Source organism: Antedon bifida, chromosome 1 (genome assembly GCF_963402885.1).
Source record: "Antedon bifida chromosome 1, ecAntBifi1.1, whole genome shotgun sequence".
Lineage (NCBI taxonomy): Eukaryota > Metazoa > Echinodermata > Crinoidea > Comatulida > Antedonidae > Antedon > Antedon bifida.
The window spans coordinates 5,847,092-5,867,356 of record NC_136226.1 but is presented as its reverse complement, the minus strand read 5'-3'; the positions used below and the strand labels follow the sequence as shown (position 1 = coordinate 5,867,356).

Genomic DNA, 20,265 nt, shown 5'->3' with positions numbered 1-20,265 from the left:
ATGTTATTAGAATTTGTTTGTTATTTTTATTCCTAATTATTTTTCATCCTAATAAACCGATTAATGATATTTTGACAACATAGAAGATGAACTAGAAGGTATGTTTTTCAAAATCTACTAAAATGGTTTTATTACGGTAAAAAGTGCGTTCAGAGAACAAATTTAAAACACGAACTTTTATTTTTTGTTTTTGTAGGCCAGACTGTCAGGTTGTTTATTGGTTGTCATGGATTTTTCTCCCACATCCATGAATGCACACGACGTCAGACAAACTGAGAATATCGGTGGCCTTGCTTTAGGGCCTAGCTAGCTGGGGCCAGCCTTAAGCCTAATATAATTAGGCTATGCTAGTAATAGGCGGCCTAATTAAAAAAGTGACATATGAAATGAAGTAAATATAAAGCAAGTAAGTATTTATTGTAATAATATTAGGAATTTTAATAGGATAAAATAGCTTTTTAAAGAATAATATAGGATAGGCCTAGGCCTAGGCTAGGGCCGAGTAGCTAGTAAACCTTTATTTTAAATTAATAATTATTATAATATGTCTGGCTTCTTACCTAGACTAGCTAGGCCTTTTATAGGAGAAATATTCACTTACAGCAACTGCCCAGTGTTAGACGACACACTATGTTATGGCTCCGGTCCTCTGTCAAAAGTAAAAACCTGTTTTATAAGGAGTCCTGTAATAAATGGTAAGTGAATGGAAAGACAAAATAAACTTGTTTTTATTTATTTATCTTAAAGGCTCAAGTCATGTCTACCAAGAGTTTAAGTGATACGGAAACTGTCCAAAAGTTGTCAAAATGTTCCAGCAGAGGCAGCTTAGGATCAAAGAACACCTTGTATGACCCTGGAGGAGCTTCGGGAAAATCAGGTGCACCATCGATGGGAAGTACTGGAAAAATTAACGAGTCAAAATCACTCAGCCGCTCTGATGAAAATCTAACTACAGACCAAGATACAAACTCGAGTACAATTGGACTAAGCCCAGATGATAAAGTAAATGATGCCTGGCCTTCCCAAGAACATGATCAACCTTTAAGATTATTGATTCTCTCAAGCAAGATTAAAAACTACTCATCCATAGCAAATGCAATACTTCCAAATGTTAAATTAGTGCAATATCGTTACGAGGGAACATCTTTGGATGCAATTATTCATCAAGTGAGCCAGACGTTAGGGACCAAACGGGTGCACAGTGTAGCTTGTGCAGTTCATACAAAGCCAGGTGCTATTGTCATGTGCAGTAGTGGCGACCAAAAAGAGGTTTGTTTTGTACTGTTTTTCAGTTCAGTTCTTCCAAAAATATATGGGGAATATGCCATGTACTAGTATGATTTTCTTTCAGAACAGCCCACATGCTTGCATCAGCCAGCCTTGCTCAAGACCTAAATAATATTACTATGGATATTCCCTGCGATGCGGGTAAACTGCGATATGGAAGCGTCTGTTACTATACATCTTTTGTCTTCTGTGACCACTTGTGCGGTCAAGTGTATCAATGTCTTTGGCATGAGTTTGTCTACAATATTATTCCCTTGGCCTAGGCTTCTTATCTTTTGTTTTTATTTTTTCAGGCTCTTTCAGTAACAAATCCATCGGAAAGTACCAAGCAATTTTTTACAAATCTTTCTACAAACTACATCGATGCTTCAATAAATAATAAACGAATAGACTTTGTAGCATGCCATGCTTTACATACGCCAGACATTGCGCAACTTGCAGCTGAAATAGAGAAAATTGTATTGGTAAGTACCACACCCATTAAATAAATGGTGAGGGTGCATGAGGGGTTCATCATATCTTTTTTTATGGTGTTTTATATTGTATAAATTTCAAACCATATTTCACAAGCTATGATTGTTATACACTAGTGTTTTAGGGTCAAAAGGTCAGCTCAGCCGAACTTCTATTGTATTTATCATTCATAGCGTCATATAGGGCAGTATTTTTAATTTTATTATTTGGGTTTATTACAAAACTCCATTATATATGGGATCTATCCATGGTTTCATGTGAATGGTGCATACTAACACTTTGGTGTTTCTCTAGAGTTTATTCGCAGTTTTAATGTGAAAGGGGTATTACGAGCAATGTGTATTATGCACTTGTCAATTGTATGACCCACTATACGACCCCCGGGAGAGGTGCGTCATGGGTGCGTCATTTACAAATAATTACTGACGCAGGGGTGCGTCAAAAAACCTAGATGGTACGTCACATCAATGAACAAGGTGTGTCAATGTCCGTCACTTTACCACCCACCATATCATAAACAACATGGTCACAGTGCGTCAAAATGGGTGCGTCATGGTCACCTAAAGGTAAGTCACCTTTTTGACGCACGGGTGCGTCATGGTATTCAAAAGTATGACGCACATCGGACAAATGACGCACCTCTCCCGGGGGTCGTATAGTGGGTCATACAATTGACAAGTGCATTAACGTCGCTCTGAACATCAGTTCTGGCATTATTTAATAATTTTTGAACAATTTAATGAACAAAATTGTACATACTGTAAATGTATTTATTCAGCTCAGAGCCAATTAATCTGACAGTTCTTGTCCTTTTTCATAGATGCCAGTTGGTATATCTCGTGAGATCCATGGCAATGACATTCATGTAAAGGCAGGCAATGAAACTGTTAAAAGGTGAGAAATTCTTGAATTAAATTTTAGTAAAAACATATCACAGTACGATGCTAAATGCTTATTAAAATCAACTTGTAATATGATATTTTATTTTAACACCCTAAGGCTGTTTTACTTTCATTTCATATCTTTCTTATATTTCACTTTTCCACATTCATATACAATAACACCTTTGTTTAAATTTTAATTGGAGTGCTATAGTAACATAATCCATTTGATAATGAAGTTGAACTCCTCAGTCAATTTATAATGGTGTTATTTGTTGGGTTTTTAGAAATGTTGGTGAGTTTTATTTCAAGACAGATAAATTGAAGAATTGGAGTTCTCAACCACAGACACTAGCTGGATTTGAGAAAATCAGAACTGTAGGAAAAGGTATTTAATTATTTTAATTACAGATTATTTATACCTATGAGATGCCTTTTGTTCAAGTTATATCTTTATTCTGTGTGCTTGTGTGTGTTCAATCAGAAAGTGTAAAGAGTTGCACCTTTTAGCAAAGTCCTATTGTCTGCATATCAATTGGATGGAGTCACAAGTTTTAATCTTAGTTCAAAGCTGTTTCTTGATTGACATTGTTGCTAGTTTAAACTTCTTTCTCATAGTTTAAATTTAGAATACAGACTATAAACAATAATACAAATAATAGGTAATTCTCATCTCCATGCTAGATAAACAGCTCAGCAGCTAGGTTTTAATAGTTTAATAGTCCCTTTCAGAAATAAGGCCACAATTTTATATTTTGTAGGAAAATGATTTGATTTATACATATTATTTCTCAGTTATAAGAGATTTGTTCTTTTTTTTACAGGAGCTTATGGAGCTGCAGTCCTATACCGCAAAAAAGATGATGACTCCTTAGTTATCTTAAAAGAAATAAACATGCATGATTTAACAGCAGTAGAGAGACAAATGGCCCTGAATGAGGTAAGAAACAGAATGCATCATGGGTCATAAATCGTCCTGAATGAGGTAAGAATTAGAATGCATCATGGGTGTTAAATGGCCCAGAATGAGATAAGAATCGGAATGCATCATGGGTCTTAAATGGCCCAGAATGAGGTAAGAAACAGAATGCATCATGGTTCTTAAATGGCCCAGAATGAGGTAAGAAACAGAATGCATCATGGGTCATAAATGCTATGATAAGCGGAATGGGGTTATAGCAGATATCGCTGTTTGGAAGTACTGAAGTGGCTCTGACATGCAGTATAGCAAGTGATTTAATCCTCTATTTCAATTTGTTTTGCAGGTTAGAGTATTGAGTATGCTTGATCACCCTAATATCATCAGTTACTATGATTCATTTGAAGAAGATGGTACACTGATGATAGAGATGGAATATGCTGATGGTGGGTAAGTACAAAACACAATCATGGACACACATATTATCGAGGCTCCGGGCCAACAATTCACTTTAACTATTATCATTATCAAGGCTCCCGGCCAACAATACACAAAACAAGTACACAATTTTGATCCTACTCTACAGTACTGTAGACTTTATGGTAGCAATTACAGGCATTAGGCTGGCAATAATTGTATGTCTCAGCCCGGTACATGATATATAATGTAGTGTAAATGCTTGCACACACATCAAATAAATGTGTGATAATATTGAAAATTATGACTGAAAATGGCACTTCACATCAACATGACAACTATATGACTGATAATAAAAATTATGAAATATGAAACTCTTACTTATTTAATTAAAATGTTCATTAAAAAGATGCAGTAATTTAGATCAATGTTTTTTCTAGAACATTATCTCAGTTTCTGAACAACCAGCAGGGAAAACGAGAACTTGAAGAAAGGGAGATTTTACTTATGTATCAACAAATGGTGACAGCCATCCGATACATTCATGATCACAATGTCTTGCACAGGTAAGTAACCTGGCTGCACAAAAAAATTACTTATTATTAGACCCCATTTACACTTACGATTTGGCCAGCCCAGGGTCAACAATCGGTAAGTGTAAACACTCCATAAAGTTAGGCAAACACATGTTAAAATATATATATTGTATGAAATTAAATTATTAACATTTCAAATTTCATTGCAACAGGGATTTAAAAACAGCCAATATATTTCTAACCAAAGAAGGAATCATCAAGATGGGTGACTTTGGTATTGCAAAAGTGATGTCTTCCAATAACAGAGGGGCAAATACAGTCCTTGGAACACCTTACTACATCTCGCCTGAAATTGTAAGGAAACCTTTAAAATGATAATAACGATTTCTAGACCACACTTCGCCACCAAAGGTGCTCAAGGCGCTTATAATGATTAATTATTAGGATTAATGAAAAACTCAATTTATTATTAATATGTTAGGTTTGTGGATACATAGTTCTGATATTGTATTGATATCAATTATATTTATATCTTCAATATACATTTGTATATTATTATTTATTTGATAGTGTGAAGGCAAACCATACAATGAAAAATCCGATATATGGGCTTTAGGTTGTATACTCTATGAAATGGCATGTCTACAAAAGACATTTGAAGGAACCAACTTACCAGCACTTGTCAACAAAATAATGAAGGTAAAATATGGCACCCTTAAAAAAAAACATGGATTGAATGACTATTTTCTGTTGCCTGTAAGATTTTTTTTCGTTTGACCTTCAATTGATTATTAAAACTTTTTCTTGATTTTTCTTTAAATAAACTGGATTGAAGTGGATTCTGTATAGACCTACAATGCCATTATTTTCACAATGAACTATAACTCTTGTATATTTGAATTTTGTAGGTGTAATAATAGAAATGTATACTACTGCTACGAATAGCTTGCCAATTTCAGGATAGATAAACTATTTCATAATTGATCATGCTTATAAACTAAGTCTCATTTGAAAGAGTTGTGAATTACCACACTGGCACTAGGTCAGGAATGAACCCCGGACCTTGGGATTGGAAGGCAAGCAATTTAACCACCAAGCTACAGCTCCACTCCACTTTAGATTATGCTGAAAATGTTACTGTACATCCATTCATTTAACATTCAGGGTCAGTTCACTCCAGTGAAGGGGAATTATAGCCAAGTATTCAAGACCTTAATACAAGATATGTTACAAAGGGAACCAGAATACAGACCGTCTGCTAATGAACTCATGTTGGCACGTCTACCAATCCTGCTAAGCCAGTTTGAAGACCCTTTGTCAGAGTTTGAGGATGATATGATGGCCACCACTGATAGCAATAATACTGGGCATAGGCCTAAAACACGGTAATTTGAACAGTGAATGCTGTCGTATTATTTAATATAGCTCTACAAGAAAAAATGATTTACTAATACCTCTGCACATATTATGTATACGTACAGTTTAATAGTTGAGTATAACACTGTATAAAGTAACAAAAACATTCCTCTGAATATATACAAAATATATGTTTGCGCCTAAAAGCAACATCCAAAGGGAGACAGAAAAATCAAACTTCAATGTTTTGTTCACAACGCTCCATGTGGCTATGCGCCAATCGATATGCATATAGCCGCGTGTAAACAAAACAATGACCCTGCCGCACCAGGTGTGAAAGCCCCTTTAGTCTACTGTACTTGTGTGTTTTTACAGTAGGTATTGCTTTAATTATATTTTCATTTGTTTGTTTTTTATTCTTTCCCAGGTCTGTCTTATATCATTTTGATATACTCACCCTAAGTATGTTTCCAGTGGATCTTCCATCTAGAATTAAAATTAAGCAGGTATTTACTGTAATCTATCACTTATTTTCAAGAGTTGGGCTGAAACATCTGTATTTCCGAAAAGGCTTAATTTTCAATGTCCAAATTCTAGTTTTGGGGCCTTTTTTGTATTTGTTATTGTAAAACATAACATATGCACAATTGAAATCTTATTTTAGTTTCTTCAATCTGGTCTTTAAAATTTATTTGAAATACTGTATAATTATTTCTATTATTATTATTATTATTATTTTTATTGTTTTTTTTTTTTTTGTTCACAGGTGGCGATTTGTTCCACTCATATGATTGTTGTGACGTGTGAAAGATCAGTGTTTACTTGGGGTGAAAATAATAAAGGTCAACTAGGTCATGGAGACTTGAAATCTAGACAGTCACCTGAGGTTGTTGAATCTCTGAAAGGAAAATCTATCACAAAGTAAGTATTAGTTACTAACATGTCAAATATATTAGTAGAACACTAAGGAAACGCCTTAAATTCAAAAACGTTCTCTCCTCCGGGGTGTACCAAAGAGTGGGTTCTACTTTATTCAAATTCTGAACTTGGTCTCTTAATTACAGTTAAAAAGTACTCCCATCAAATATGTGTCGTTTTCGTAAATGTTTTCTATTATTTTCATCTACAGGGCATGCTGTGGGGATGGATTTAGTGTGTTTGCCAGTGACAATGGCATCGTGATGACATGTGGAGATGGCAGCAAAGGATGTCTTGCCCATGGTGACTGGAGCAATGCTTCCAGACCAAGACTTATTGAAGTTCTTCTAAGCATCGATGTCACCTCCATAGACTGTGGACCACATCATGTCGTGGCTGTCGGAGCTGATGGAGAGGTGTTCTCTTGGGGTGTTGGCAAGGATGGAAGGCTAGGCCTAGGAGATGAAGAAAACCACTGTGAACCGCAAGCTGTTGACCTGTCTGGAGAGTCAGTTTATATCCGTATGGTTAAATGTGGTAGGGATGGTACGATGTTCTTGTCAGACATGGGATCTCTCCTGGCCTGTGGAAACAATGAGTTTAACAAGTTAGGACTGAATAACAGGCAAGGCTTCCTTATGGCAATGAAAAATATTTTTACTAAAGTAAGTTCATATAACCCTTCATATTTTTGGTTTTACATAATGTCAATCTTGTGCTCTGTATACACTATCCAACTTTATGTGACAAAAAAAAATGTGATGTGCCCATATAATAGACATGTTGATGTCATATCACTACCATATTTACGCATATCACACTTTTTTTTGTCAAACTACTTTGATAGTGTAGACAGATCTTAAGTGTGTGTGCTTCTTTTAGATTAACTTTTGTTATTGTTTTCCTTTTGATGTTCAAACCAGAGCAAGCAAAATTAAGCTTTTGCATGGTTATGATTTTATTTAGATTTTATTTTATAAAGAGTTTAAATATGAACAGTAGTCTAAAAAATGATTTATGATTTGATGTTTTATTCAGACGGAAGTTGACGGCCGTAAGGTACCAACTATTATCAAACCGTTGTCAACGTTCCGCGTCTTGGACATGATGCTAGGTCAGCACCATAGTGCAGTTATCATTGAATCTGGCATTGTCTACACATTTGGAAAAAACAGTGACGGTCAACTTGGTACAGGGGACGTGAAATCACGGACAGCTCCAGCGCAAGTCAGGCAAATGGCTGATAAATCTGTTAAAGTAAAGAATTTATTTCAATTTAGATAGGTTAAAAATCAAAAACTCATAGAACTAGATTTTTTCAAGTAAAGCTCTGTCTACACTATCAAGTTTTACAAATATGTAATAATGTGGTGTGCCCATATATGGACATGATGATATCATATCACTACCACATTTGGGCATATCACTACCATATTTGGGCACATCACACTTTTTTTGTTAAACTAGTTTGATAATGCTCTATTTTAGATGATAACCTGTAGTGAACACTTTACGGTGGCTGGCACAGATGATAATCATCTGTACATGTGGGGTAGAGGTTTCAAGATCTCGCCCCCTACCAGTGATGAGGGCACTAAAAGCAGTAACGATATGTCGATGACCACGCCTATAGGGGAAAAGCCACCAGTGCGTAGTCCTAGTGTTGAATCTCTTTCGTCTATGTGTAGCAACCTTGATTTGAATGATGCCAATCGTTCGTACTCGGACGGAAAAGGTTTGTCATTTTTCCTTTTTTTTTTATTAAGTCTAAACAAAATGATATACAGCAGTTGATTTAGATTTTATATATATAATATTTGATTATAACATTTTATAAAAATTAAAAGTTTTAGGGTAAAGATAATAAAACAGTTTGAACCTCCCTGTGTTTTTTCTTCCCTTTTCTTTTTCTTTATTCAAAGGATTTGTCAGTCAAAAGACTATAAGTTCAATAGCATTTATTAAAAAACGGATATCGGCAAGTAAAATAAAGGAAACAATCGAACATAAAAACAAATAGTTAAAATATGTAAATGTAATATATGAATACTATAACATAATATATCCAGAAATCTGAATATTGATATACAGTATTATGAAAACTAATATTTATTATAATATACTGTTTATAAAGCTTGTTCAATATATATTTTTCATTTACTCTATTCATGCTCTATTGCACATATTTTCATTCGATAATTAGAAGAGATTGATGATATGATGGCATTTTATGTATCAAATGGTATGTTATTTGAAAACTGATTTTGTCAAGCTAAAGGCACATACAAATTACTGTTATTAGCTGCGTAAAGATATCTTCATAATTTGTGATATTTGTGATAGTTAGTCCCCCTAATGGTCATCATGGTACCAATATTTAGGGCACTGGTTTAATTCTGACCTTGACAAATGCGGTAGAACCCAAGGACACCTTCAGGACCAAACAAAGTGTCCTTTTAATGGGGTGTCCCCTCTGGTGGGCATGATAGTACCTCTCATTTGTTCACAGAAAAGTGTCCCCTAAATAGGAATGTCTCAATTGAGGGTTTCTACTGAAATAAACACCTCAATAGCTTGATAGATTTTACAAGTCCTATATATTGTATTTATATTTTTGCTTTTAAAAAAAAATTTAAATTACTACATTCCCCGACGAAGCTTGGCGGTTTTTATCTGGCAGTTTTACTTTACTGTTTTGATTTAGCTTTCTGCTTTAATATTTTATTTGTATCTCCATTGAGATCCAACCACTGATACCCACAGCATTGTCACTTTTTAAAGTAATTTCTCTTTTAATAATACTGGACACACTTACACATAAATTGATTTCTAGACTCACACATTTGTATTTTTAAAATGTTAATATAAATATTGCTTTTTTAACAATTAGCTTTACAATATTTTTATTTATATATATTTTTTAAATATTTTGTTTTATTGTACGCATTGCAATATACATTTCACTTGACAAACGAGGAAGATACATTTGCAAGGATTGACCAATAAACTATCAAGTGGTTTTTACTCTAGTAATTATTTAAAATTCTGTGACAGAAAATTGCTGTCATGAATCCTGTATAATTGGTTGATCAAGGGAACTTTTTTAATGAAAACAATATTTAAATTGTTGTATTAGTATTAGCTTTTGTCAGTTGCTATTATTATTAAATGTTTTTTAAGTTATAATAACATACAGTATCTGTTTTGAAGAAAAGAACAATGTCCTGTGTAAACAAAAATGTGTTTCTAGCCTTACTTATGTTAAGTGGAAGTTGGTTGCTAGCCAGCCAGTTAGCCTGTAATTTGTCTACCCAGTCTATGTTAATGTCCATTCAATTTGTGTTCTCCTACAAGATTTTGTCAACAAAATAATTGACAAATAGTGATGTATAACTATTAGCTAAGCTTATCACCATCTTAATGAAATATATAGATATATTTCTCGAAAAAACTTTACAATTTAAGAGACAAATTATTAATTAATAATTAATTAAACTAACCAATAGAAACCATAGTAAAGTAATTAACCTGAAGGCAGATAGGAGGTATATGTTGAAATTATTCATCAGTGTAATGTGGTGTTCTACTATTATAAATGTCATAAATTACCTTTTAGAACATGCAATGCAATTCATGGTGTGATTAAATAACTATTAGATTTATGGATCACTCAACACAGCAGTTAAAATTGATATTCTTATTGCATTACCATTTTCTTTTTTATAGGTACAAAAAGTACACCTGTAAGTCGTCAACGTGTTGTCAGTGGAGACAACCTGTTTGTTGATAAGGAGTCTTTACCAGTGACCGACAGAAGACCTTCCGGTACATTTTTTTTTTCTCCCTTAATATATGAATATGATTTTATGTTTAGTTAAATGATTGAATGCATATATGCAAATACAATACAATCATTTCTTAAGCCTTGTCTACACTATCAAACTTTATGTGACAAAAACATGTGATGTGCCCATATATGGACATGATGATGTCATATCACTACCATATTTGAGCATATCACTACCATATTTGAGCATATCACTACCATATTTAGGCGCATCACACTTTTTTTGTCAAACTAGTTTGATAGTGTAGACAGAGCTTTAAGGGTGTCCTCAATTCTTAGGTCCTAGACTGTATAAATGTTGTAGGATGTTTGCATGTTATTCTCATAAATTTCCTCATTAAACTGTTTAAAAATTAATTGTTTTCCAAGATATTATTAGGCAGTTTATATTTCTAAATATAACTATAGATTGTAGATGTGAAAAATCCTTTAAATTATTATAACATCAAATTATCATATAGCACCTAAAACTACACAAAATCAATTTTTAAATAATAATAATAATACTACTCTGTTTAATTATTTATTATTATTAATTATTACTACAAGCATCCGTTGTTTGGCCAATGGATTCACCACGGAATAAGTTACGAAAGGGTAAGATTCACGATGCACAGTTTGTTTGGTATTGATGTTTAGTCGGTATCTGTGCTGGTTTATAACTTTGACGTGAAGCATTTTGTTTTAGGGAACTATGTTGCACTAAATGTAAAAGCAATATACATTTTCTAAAAAAACCTTTAACTTTACTTTCATACCTCCTATTCAGATGTCCATTGTGACAGACATTTCACTCCTTTAATCCTCCTATGTGTGTGAAAGCTGTCTGATATAAAGTAGTCTATTAAATGGTTAACTGTATTATAATATGGTAGTGGAATTTTAATATGATAAATAACCACAAAAAATGCATTTTACAGGCACTGAGTATTTTCAGCACATGGTTTGACAGACAATTAGAAAGTTCATCACAACTTTTATAAACTTTCAATACAATGCGATAAATGTTCTATTGCAAAAGCTATTATCTTCTGTAAGCTTTCTCAAAGAAAAAATTTACATTAAATTATTTGTTTGTTTAATATTGTCTATGCCTATCAACGGCATATATCTTGTTATTATTATTATTAAGTAATGTATTCATGGAAGCTCAATAATCACATCTTAATGTATTTCATTAAAAAAAATCGTCTATTGTTTCCTTTAATAACAGTATTTGTAAAATATAATTGATATTATTGTCAAAGGGCTTTATAATACATGATATTAATATAATAAAATATTCCTCAAAGCTTTATGTTCCTCTAATTTTTATGGCAGATTAGCTCTTGATAAATGTTATAAAATTGTTTCTTTATTATTGATTTTTGTAGGAAGTTCAGTAAGCAGAAAGACAGTGACGAGTGTTGGAAGCACCACTAGTGACGATAAACAAAATGATTCAAAGGTTATTTTACAACCAACACCAATCCTTATGTAAGTCTTTTCAGTTTATTTGAAACATTATACTGCCAGATACATTATTGAGTTTAAAACAGAGCATGACATTTCTTTAAAAAATAATATTTGGTTCTATACAATCTGATAAATTTGAAACCAAAAACATCTATGTAGTTGCCCATATACTACCTTAAGTTTATTTCATAATTCTGTGTACTAGGTTTGATTCCACTGGTTCACAAAGTGCTGAGACAGGGGAAAGTTTTCAAGTTGTGCTCAACAATGTGTTAGGTCATGGCGATTGTCTACTGCTTCAAGTTGAGACAACAGCACCACCCCCACCACCAAGACGACGATCCCGCAAAAAGAAAAAGGGTATGACCAGGCGGACGTAAGTACATTTCCTTTTTATAATACAATAATATGTCGATCTTATGTTACTTCACATTATTACCCCAGTAAAGTTTTGGATCAAATACATCTGGAAACATACTTCAATATTATACTTTTTTTTTATATTAAGCAATTTATTATACCTCTTACCTGTTTTTCGTTTTGATATACAGTAGTGGACAGACTCTTATAGAACCAGGTGTAGAGAACTCTCAGTCTGAGAATGGAAGTAAATCATACACAGCAGATGACTACACAAGCTCTGAAACCTCTGAAGCGGATACATTGGGAACGGTTTGTCTTCTTCTTAGTTCAGTTATTTCATTAATAGTTTTGTCGCACTGTACAGAATAATTCTTTATTGCCAAGGAAAACATACAACACAAGAAAGTTCATGGAGTAATTAAGTTGGCAGAAAAAAACAATCTAATTCAAAGAGCCAAAACAATGGTTTTTTTAAAAGTTTTATAAAGGTCTATAGCATGATATATAATAGGCTGGATGGACCACCCTCGTAAAATATTGTTGAAATAAAATAAATAAATAAATATTGAAAAACACCATACAATGTATTTGTCAATGACAGCCAAGGGTCTTCAGAACAAGACTGCTACAAGGACAGTAACAGTACTCCTCAAATATAACAATAAAAACAACCGAATCTTTGCTTATACACTTGCTCCAACCATTGCAATGCTTGTCTGAATACTGTGTTTTCTTCTTTTTTTTCCATTTGTGGAATTTTGTGTAGATTCCTACATGGCTAAAAAAGGAGATGAAAGAGTCTATAGAGATTGCTGATGATAATGATGCTGATGATAGTGATGATGAAAGCAATACAATGGCATTATTACCCGATGCTAGTATGGCAAACATTAAAATAAACAAAGACATTGCAGCGCTCAAAGGTATGTAATAATCAAGTTTAAATCATATTTTTTCAAATCATCTAACTTTCTATATAAAAACATCATTTTTAATATTGTGTTTTTAAATATTAATAAATTCCACCATATATGAATCAGGGAAGAGTTTTCCCTGATTATATTTTTTTTAAATTGCAAAAATTATAAATATATGACATCACCCCATTGCCTTTGGGTTACATCGCCTATATGTACATTCTAACCTCATTCCCTTCTGTTCTGTGATGAAAGTATCCAATATTCTTCACGTCTTCTCAAGTCCTGGTTTTTCTTGCCCTTCCCCACTTTCTTTTCTCATTCTATTGTAGTGCTAAGTGGCATTTCTCTCATTAGCCATTCTTCCTGGCAGTTTTTTTATTTTTCCTTTTCTCCATTGAGATCCTGTCACTGGTACCCATTGCATTGTCATTTCTTGAGTAGTTTGCCTTTGGATTTAATATATAACATTATAATCCATAAGATCATAAATACTTATCTTTATTATATTAATACTTATTATTACAATTAATCAATTTATTTCTTCTATGTGTGTACTGTAATCAATTATTATAATTTCTATATTTAATCTTTTATTATGCATGCAGACCTTTGTGAACTTCCCGATTCGAACCATCTTGATTCTAGTAATGGTAACTCTATTGTGTATATTGCATGTTGCTTCATTTACATATTAATTAATAGGAAATAAAATTTATATGTTTTATTGTATGTTGGTTTTAGTATGGTACAACCGCATAATGCTATCCACTGCATCCCGTTGTTTACATATCATTATCATACAGGTGTTTGATACTTTTATTTATAAAAATAGTAAATCACGCAAATAAATTTGCATACTAGCGTTACATTTACATTTTCCTAATTTAGTAATCCGTATATATTTGATATAGTATATGATTGCCTTCTAGAAATCTAGTATATTAATTAAAACTAAAAAATACTAGAATAGTCAGGCTTAATAACCTATACACAATATAATTGTAGGTGATATTATATGCAGGTAACACATTGCTATCAATTCAATATCTTCAATAAAAAAAAGCATGCAATGTACCATTTACTGTAAATAGAAAGCCTGTACTCATTGGTTGATCCAGGATTTGTCCTTTGGCTTGAACTTTGGATAGGGTTCACCAATTAAAATTCCCCTGAAATAATTTGTTTTTTTATTATTTTATAAATTATTTATTGCCCCCTTTTCCCACTGCTGGATCTGCCACTGATTCATTGTCAAAAATCTCAGCTTGCACTTTAATCAGTGACACAACGCAGAGGCCTGAGGCCCCTGGATTATGAACCCTAAGTGGCCCTCCAACGCAGAGGCCTGAGGCCCCTGGATTAGGAACCCTAAGTGGCCCTCCAACGCTGGAGGCCTGAGGCCCCTGGATTATGAACCCTAAGTGGCCCTCCAACGCAGAGGTCTGAGGCCGCTGGATTATGAACCCTAAGTGGCCCTCCAACGCAGAGGTCTGAGGCCCCTGGATTATGAACCCTAAGTGGCCCTCCAACGCAGAGGTCTGAGGCCCCTGGATTATGAACCCTAAGTGGCCCTCCAACGCTGGAGGCCTGAGGCCCCTGGATTATGAACCCTAAGTGGCCCTCCAACGCAGAGGTCTGAGGCCCCTGGATTAGGAACCCTAAGTGGCCCTCCAACGCAGAGGCCTGAGGCCCCTGGATTATGAACCCTAAGTGGCCCTCCAACGCAGAGGCCTGAGGCCGCTGGATTATGAACCCTAAGTGGCCCTCCAACGCTGGAGGCCTGAGGCCCCTGGATTATGAACCCTAAGTGGCCCTCCAACGCAGAGGTCTGAGGCCCCTGGATTAGGAACCCTAAGTGGCCCTCCAACGCAGAGGCCTGAGGCCCCTGGATTAGGAACCCTAAGTGGCCCTCCAACGCAGAGGTCTGAGGCCCCTGGATTATGAACCCTAAGTGGCCCTCCAACGCAGAGGCCTGAGGCCGCTGGATTATAAACCCTAAGTGGCCCTCCAACGCAGAGGTCTGAGGCCGCTGGATTATGAACCCTAAGTGGCCCTCCAACGCAGAGGTCTGAGGCCCCTGGATTAGGAACCCTAAGTGGCCCTCCAACGCTGGAGGCCTCGGCGTTTTTAGCCTTTTTCAACATATTTTAATGGCTATTTTTCCCTCTGGGCACTGCTCAGAGGCACCCATAAGCTCTGGGCCCCTGGGTTTAGCCAATGAGCGCTTATAGCCGTTATGCCACTGACTTTAATGTACTACGCATTTGTAGAAGATTATTGTTTTCACAATTCACAATTAGCCTGCTTCAAATCAGTTCAATTCCAATTTATACATGAAGAAACATTAATAATAGTTGAATCATTAGGTTAATAAAGAGAAATAGAGATTATTCTATGTTGAAAAATCATTAGGTTAGATGCAAAATGGATTGTACTTGCTATCGTCAATAGTGTGTAAGTTTAGTACCAAATCCGTCAATCTTTTCACAGCAGCAAGATAAGACATCTGCACCAAAATATTGAAGTTTTAATTTTCTCACAGCACTGCATTAAAGAATCAATTACTTTATAATTATTATAGGAAACATAACATAGCATTGTCACATCACTTTGTAAACTACATGTAGAGGATAACGAATGATACCAACTTGTTCATTGCTTACATGTGAAGGTATAGCAACTATTTACTTGGTTGGTTTTTATTGTTCATTCACTTGTAAATGTTTGTGCTTGTTTGTTTTTAGGTGTAAAGAAACCTAGGGGTTTGAAAGATGTAGATGAAGACAATGACATCAACACTGGAGAGGTAAGAATCCATTTCACAACCAATATATCAAAACATCTACAGCATTTCCAGTTTGTGTCATTAGGGCTCTTTCGAAAGCTTCTGATTGATAGGCATAAATATTTAAATGTTCACCTTCCAAATCCCTTACTTCGACAATTCTAGTCTCATTATGCTATTTGTTACTTTCTAACTGCTTTGAAAAAGAAAAGTAGGCGCAACAAGTTTTTAATTAATTAAATAATCTGCAATGTAGTCAACGATAGTATCTTGCACAGATTAAAAAATTAGTATCTTGTTGTTGAGTATAGTGTATTTGCTCTAGTATATTAGTAAACAAGTGGCCAACATGTATTATAATAACATTTATTCAGCAGCGTTTTTATAAAGAAATCAATCATTTAATTTGTTTACTAGAAATCGGATGACTCAACTAATGCATCTAAGAAAAGCAACCAAGAGAGACCCAACAATACTGATGTCTCCCAACAATCTAACAATAATAGGTATGTACTGCATATCAATGTACAACTTTATGAGTAGTCCCAGCTCAAACAACAAGCAACAACATGGCTAGAAACTGCTGTAACCTGGAGTATCCCCCTTCTCATCACAAAATATGCCCTTGTCTTTTTTCAAGTGATTGTGCCATGTGTACACTGGACCTCCATTTTTAAAATTGTTATCTGAGACACTATAGATCTGGTGTCAGGACAAGTTATCCAAGCCTTGAACCTTCTCCGATAGAATAGCTTAATAACTTACCTACTTACTTGTACTAACTGTATTTCCTTACTTAGCCATGGCCATCTCCCCATATATGGTATTATTTGAGTGGATTTAACCAATTTTTTTGTTCATTTCAGTCAGCTGCCTGGACATAACCGTTTAACATTTGGACCCCAGAAATCAATGTGAGTGACCCATAAGATGATCTACTTTGTTTTGGCGCAAAGTTCTTAGCTTCTGATTTGTTTTTCGTCTGTCTATTTGAATAAACCCTCCTATTGTGATGCTATTTGTTGAGGTTTTAAAAAATAAAGAAATAGAACGAATGATTTGTTTTTCATGTTTTTATGAAAATTAATTTTTTTTATTCTTAGACATCCTCCAAATAGAGGAACTCCTTACAAGCAGTCAAAGGTCCAAGTCCCTGGAGCACATCGACCAATGAGAATGAGGGCTGGTAGAGGCAGAGGACGAACAAGGTAAAGTATTTTTAAGTTGCCTAAATAGATAGGTATGGTTAACCGTGATGATGGTTACGTTTTCGAGTTAAATTATAAAGAGCAAATTGCTATGCTTTCACAATATTGTCCTTTACCCTATTCCAATAATCTTTCAAAATTTTGATAGAAACCGGTATTATTTTACTTGTTACTTGTTCTCCACATCTACAAAATGGAGAAAGAAATTAATTTTGGAAATTAGAACAATTTCTTAAGAAAATAACCATACCAAATTTGGGCACATCACACTATTTTTTGTCAAACTAGTTTGATAGTGTAGACAGAGCTTTAGCTTTGCACTTTTTTTATATTATAGCTCTTGGAGTATTGATGGCAAAATTCAGCCTATGAAAGAAAAAGAGTCTAATATGATAGAGGTGAAAAAAAACCAAGAAGAAGAAGCTAAGTTGAGGCTTGAGGTGCAAAAGTTACAAGAAGAGAAAAAATATGCAGAAATAAAGCTTCAAGAAATAGAACAAGAATATGAAGCGCAGCGAAAAACATTGATAGAGGGCGCCAGTAATGCTGCTTTGGTAAGTTTATTTCCTTCTTAAATTGTTATTGCAAGCCCTTTTATGTAGACAAAGAAAAAACAAACCAAAAAGAGAATTAAAACGTGATGAAGTAAAGCTCTATCTACACTCTCAAAAAATGTGATGAGCCCATATATGGACATGATGATGTCATATCACTACCATATTTAGGCATATCACTACCATATTTGGGCACATCACATATAAATTTTGATAGTATAGACAGAGCTTAACACAATTTTATTTTAAATAGGTTCGTGAAAATGCTTTAAAAAATGAAATTGAACTGTTACGAGAAGAACTAAACAATCAGGTGAAACAAATGAAGGATAATAATGCAATGGTCGTACACTTGCAACAGGAACTCATTAAGATGCAATCGGAACAGATACGCATGAACGCACGTGACAAACGAGCAGAGAGTGTCATGAACATGCATACAAAATCCACATCCAACCAAAGTAAGGTTTGTGTGGTAAGTTAGCACCAAGTTCATTTGTAAGTAATTTGCATATTCAGGTGCAACATCCAATACTCCGGAATCATATTCCGGAATCCATTCTTGCTGCTTCGCTTTATTGATTAAGTTTTTGATTCTTATTTAAAATCTACAATCATGTTTGTATCTAGTTATAGATATAAATGTTCTCTAGTTATAGTTGAAACAACGTCGAGGCATTCTCAACTATACTTTAATTCTTTTGGAAAACTGCAAACCTGACTTTATTGCAGTCACCAGAAAACGTTTTTTTAATTATTTCGTACTATGATAAAGATGCATAGTCAAGTTTATGGCAACTCTATATGTTATATTTTATATATTTAAGTCCGTCCAATTTATAGTATGTAAATGTTTGTGAAACATATTTTATAATTATTTTAATATTATATTCCGTCCGAAATTTTGCATTCCTATTATTACAATAATCATCAAATTATAATATTTAATATTTATATTAAGAACTTTATAAGCATAATTAAATCCGTCCAATTTATCTTAAATAAGATGTTTATAATTATTTTTATTACTAATTTTATAATAATCATAAAGCACACAATGGTGCAAAATTGTGCATTCCTATTATTACAATAATCATCAAATTATGATATTTAATATTTATATTAAGAACTTTAGGCATAATGAAATCCGTCCAATTCATCTTAAGATGTTTCATAATTATTTGTATTACTAATTTACAACGTTGCATTTCTTTTTGATACAATTTAAAAAGTAAATGTAGTATTATTAATTTTCTGCAAACTAAGTGCCCTCTACTGAGCAGTAATAATTGTAGTACTGTAATGATTATGTATGCCTTGAATCTCCACCCAGGTGTATAAATGGGTACCCGGTTAGATCAAGACACAATTTTGCGCTGATTACTAGCTGTATTATGGGAGTATGTTTCCATACGTGTTTAATCCAGAAAAAATACTGGGGTAATAATGTTCGGCGCTTAGAGGTTCCACAACATTAGACGCTATATAAATCCAGGATATTATTATTGTTATAAATATTTTTGTATTTTATTGTTTATATCAGGATGAATATAATTATTTGATACTTTCACGCTTGACATATCAAAGGTTATTATTAGCATCTGAACACCTTACTTGCTTAAGAAACCGTATCCTAAACGGCAATGCAAATAGTTTAAATAAAATCTGGACATTAAATAGTGAATAGTAGTATATATATAGTAATATTAAAAGTTCAGTATCAAGATAATATAGATTTTTTGCGATTTATATAGATCGGTAAGAAAATTAATTTTATTATGCACTCGCAATAAATTTAATGTCCCAAATATAAACGAAATTTGGTCATTTTTCGAAAAATTCCCTGTACTAATAGTAGCCTACAGGGATTTTTTCAAAAATGGCCAAAATATCGAACCTTTTATTTTTTCAATTATTATGCAATAATATGGGTATATATGCGCATATATTGCTTTGTAGCATCTTATAGAGCCATATTAACTAGTTTTGTCGAAAAATAAAAGGGTCGAAATTTTGCCATTTTCTGAAAAAATCCCTTTACTATAGTACAGGGATTTTTTCGAGAAATGCCCAAAATATCGACTTTTTAAAATTCAATTATTATACAATAATATGGGTATATATGCGCATATATTGCTTTGTAGCATCTTATAGAGCCATATTAACTAGTTTTGTCGAAAAATAAAAGGGTCGAAATTTTGCCATTTTTGGAAAAAATCCCTGTACTATAGCACAGGGATTTTTTCGAAAAATGCCCAAAATATCGACTTTTTAAATTCAATTATTATGCAATAATATGGGTATATATGCGCATATATTGCTTTGTAGCATCTTATAGAGCCATA

General features: G+C 33.8%; 1 protein-coding gene across 3 annotated transcripts; it reads left to right on the top strand.

Annotated features, from left to right (window-relative positions):
- The first annotated feature begins 14 nt into the window (after positions 1-14).
- Positions 15-19,808, top strand: LOC144839232 (uncharacterized). 3 transcript variants are annotated; one of them, XM_078694548.1, is made up of 30 exons: positions 15-98; positions 197-406; positions 748-1,269; positions 1,581-1,751; positions 2,582-2,655; positions 2,930-3,030; positions 3,467-3,582; positions 3,908-4,011; positions 4,419-4,544; positions 4,727-4,868; positions 5,085-5,213; positions 5,679-5,899; positions 6,298-6,376; positions 6,637-6,791; positions 7,000-7,453; positions 7,827-8,045; positions 8,277-8,523; positions 10,515-10,613; positions 11,185-11,232; positions 12,009-12,111; positions 12,296-12,466; positions 12,642-12,762; positions 13,220-13,376; positions 13,979-14,023; positions 16,118-16,179; positions 16,576-16,664; positions 17,025-17,072; positions 17,262-17,366; positions 17,704-17,920; positions 18,174-19,808. In XM_078694548.1, exons 3-30 carry the CDS (start codon positions 757-759, stop codon positions 18,402-18,404), a joined length of 4,347 nt encoding a protein of 1,448 aa, XP_078550674.1. In that variant the 5' UTR covers positions 15-98; positions 197-406; positions 748-756; the 3' UTR covers positions 18,405-19,808. The 3 variants fall into 3 exon arrangements, with proteins under 3 accessions (XP_078550674.1, XP_078550689.1, XP_078550682.1); XM_078694563.1 differs by lacking the exon at positions 11,185-11,232; XM_078694556.1 differs by lacking the exon at positions 13,979-14,023.
- Positions 19,809-20,265: the final 457 nt, after the last annotated feature.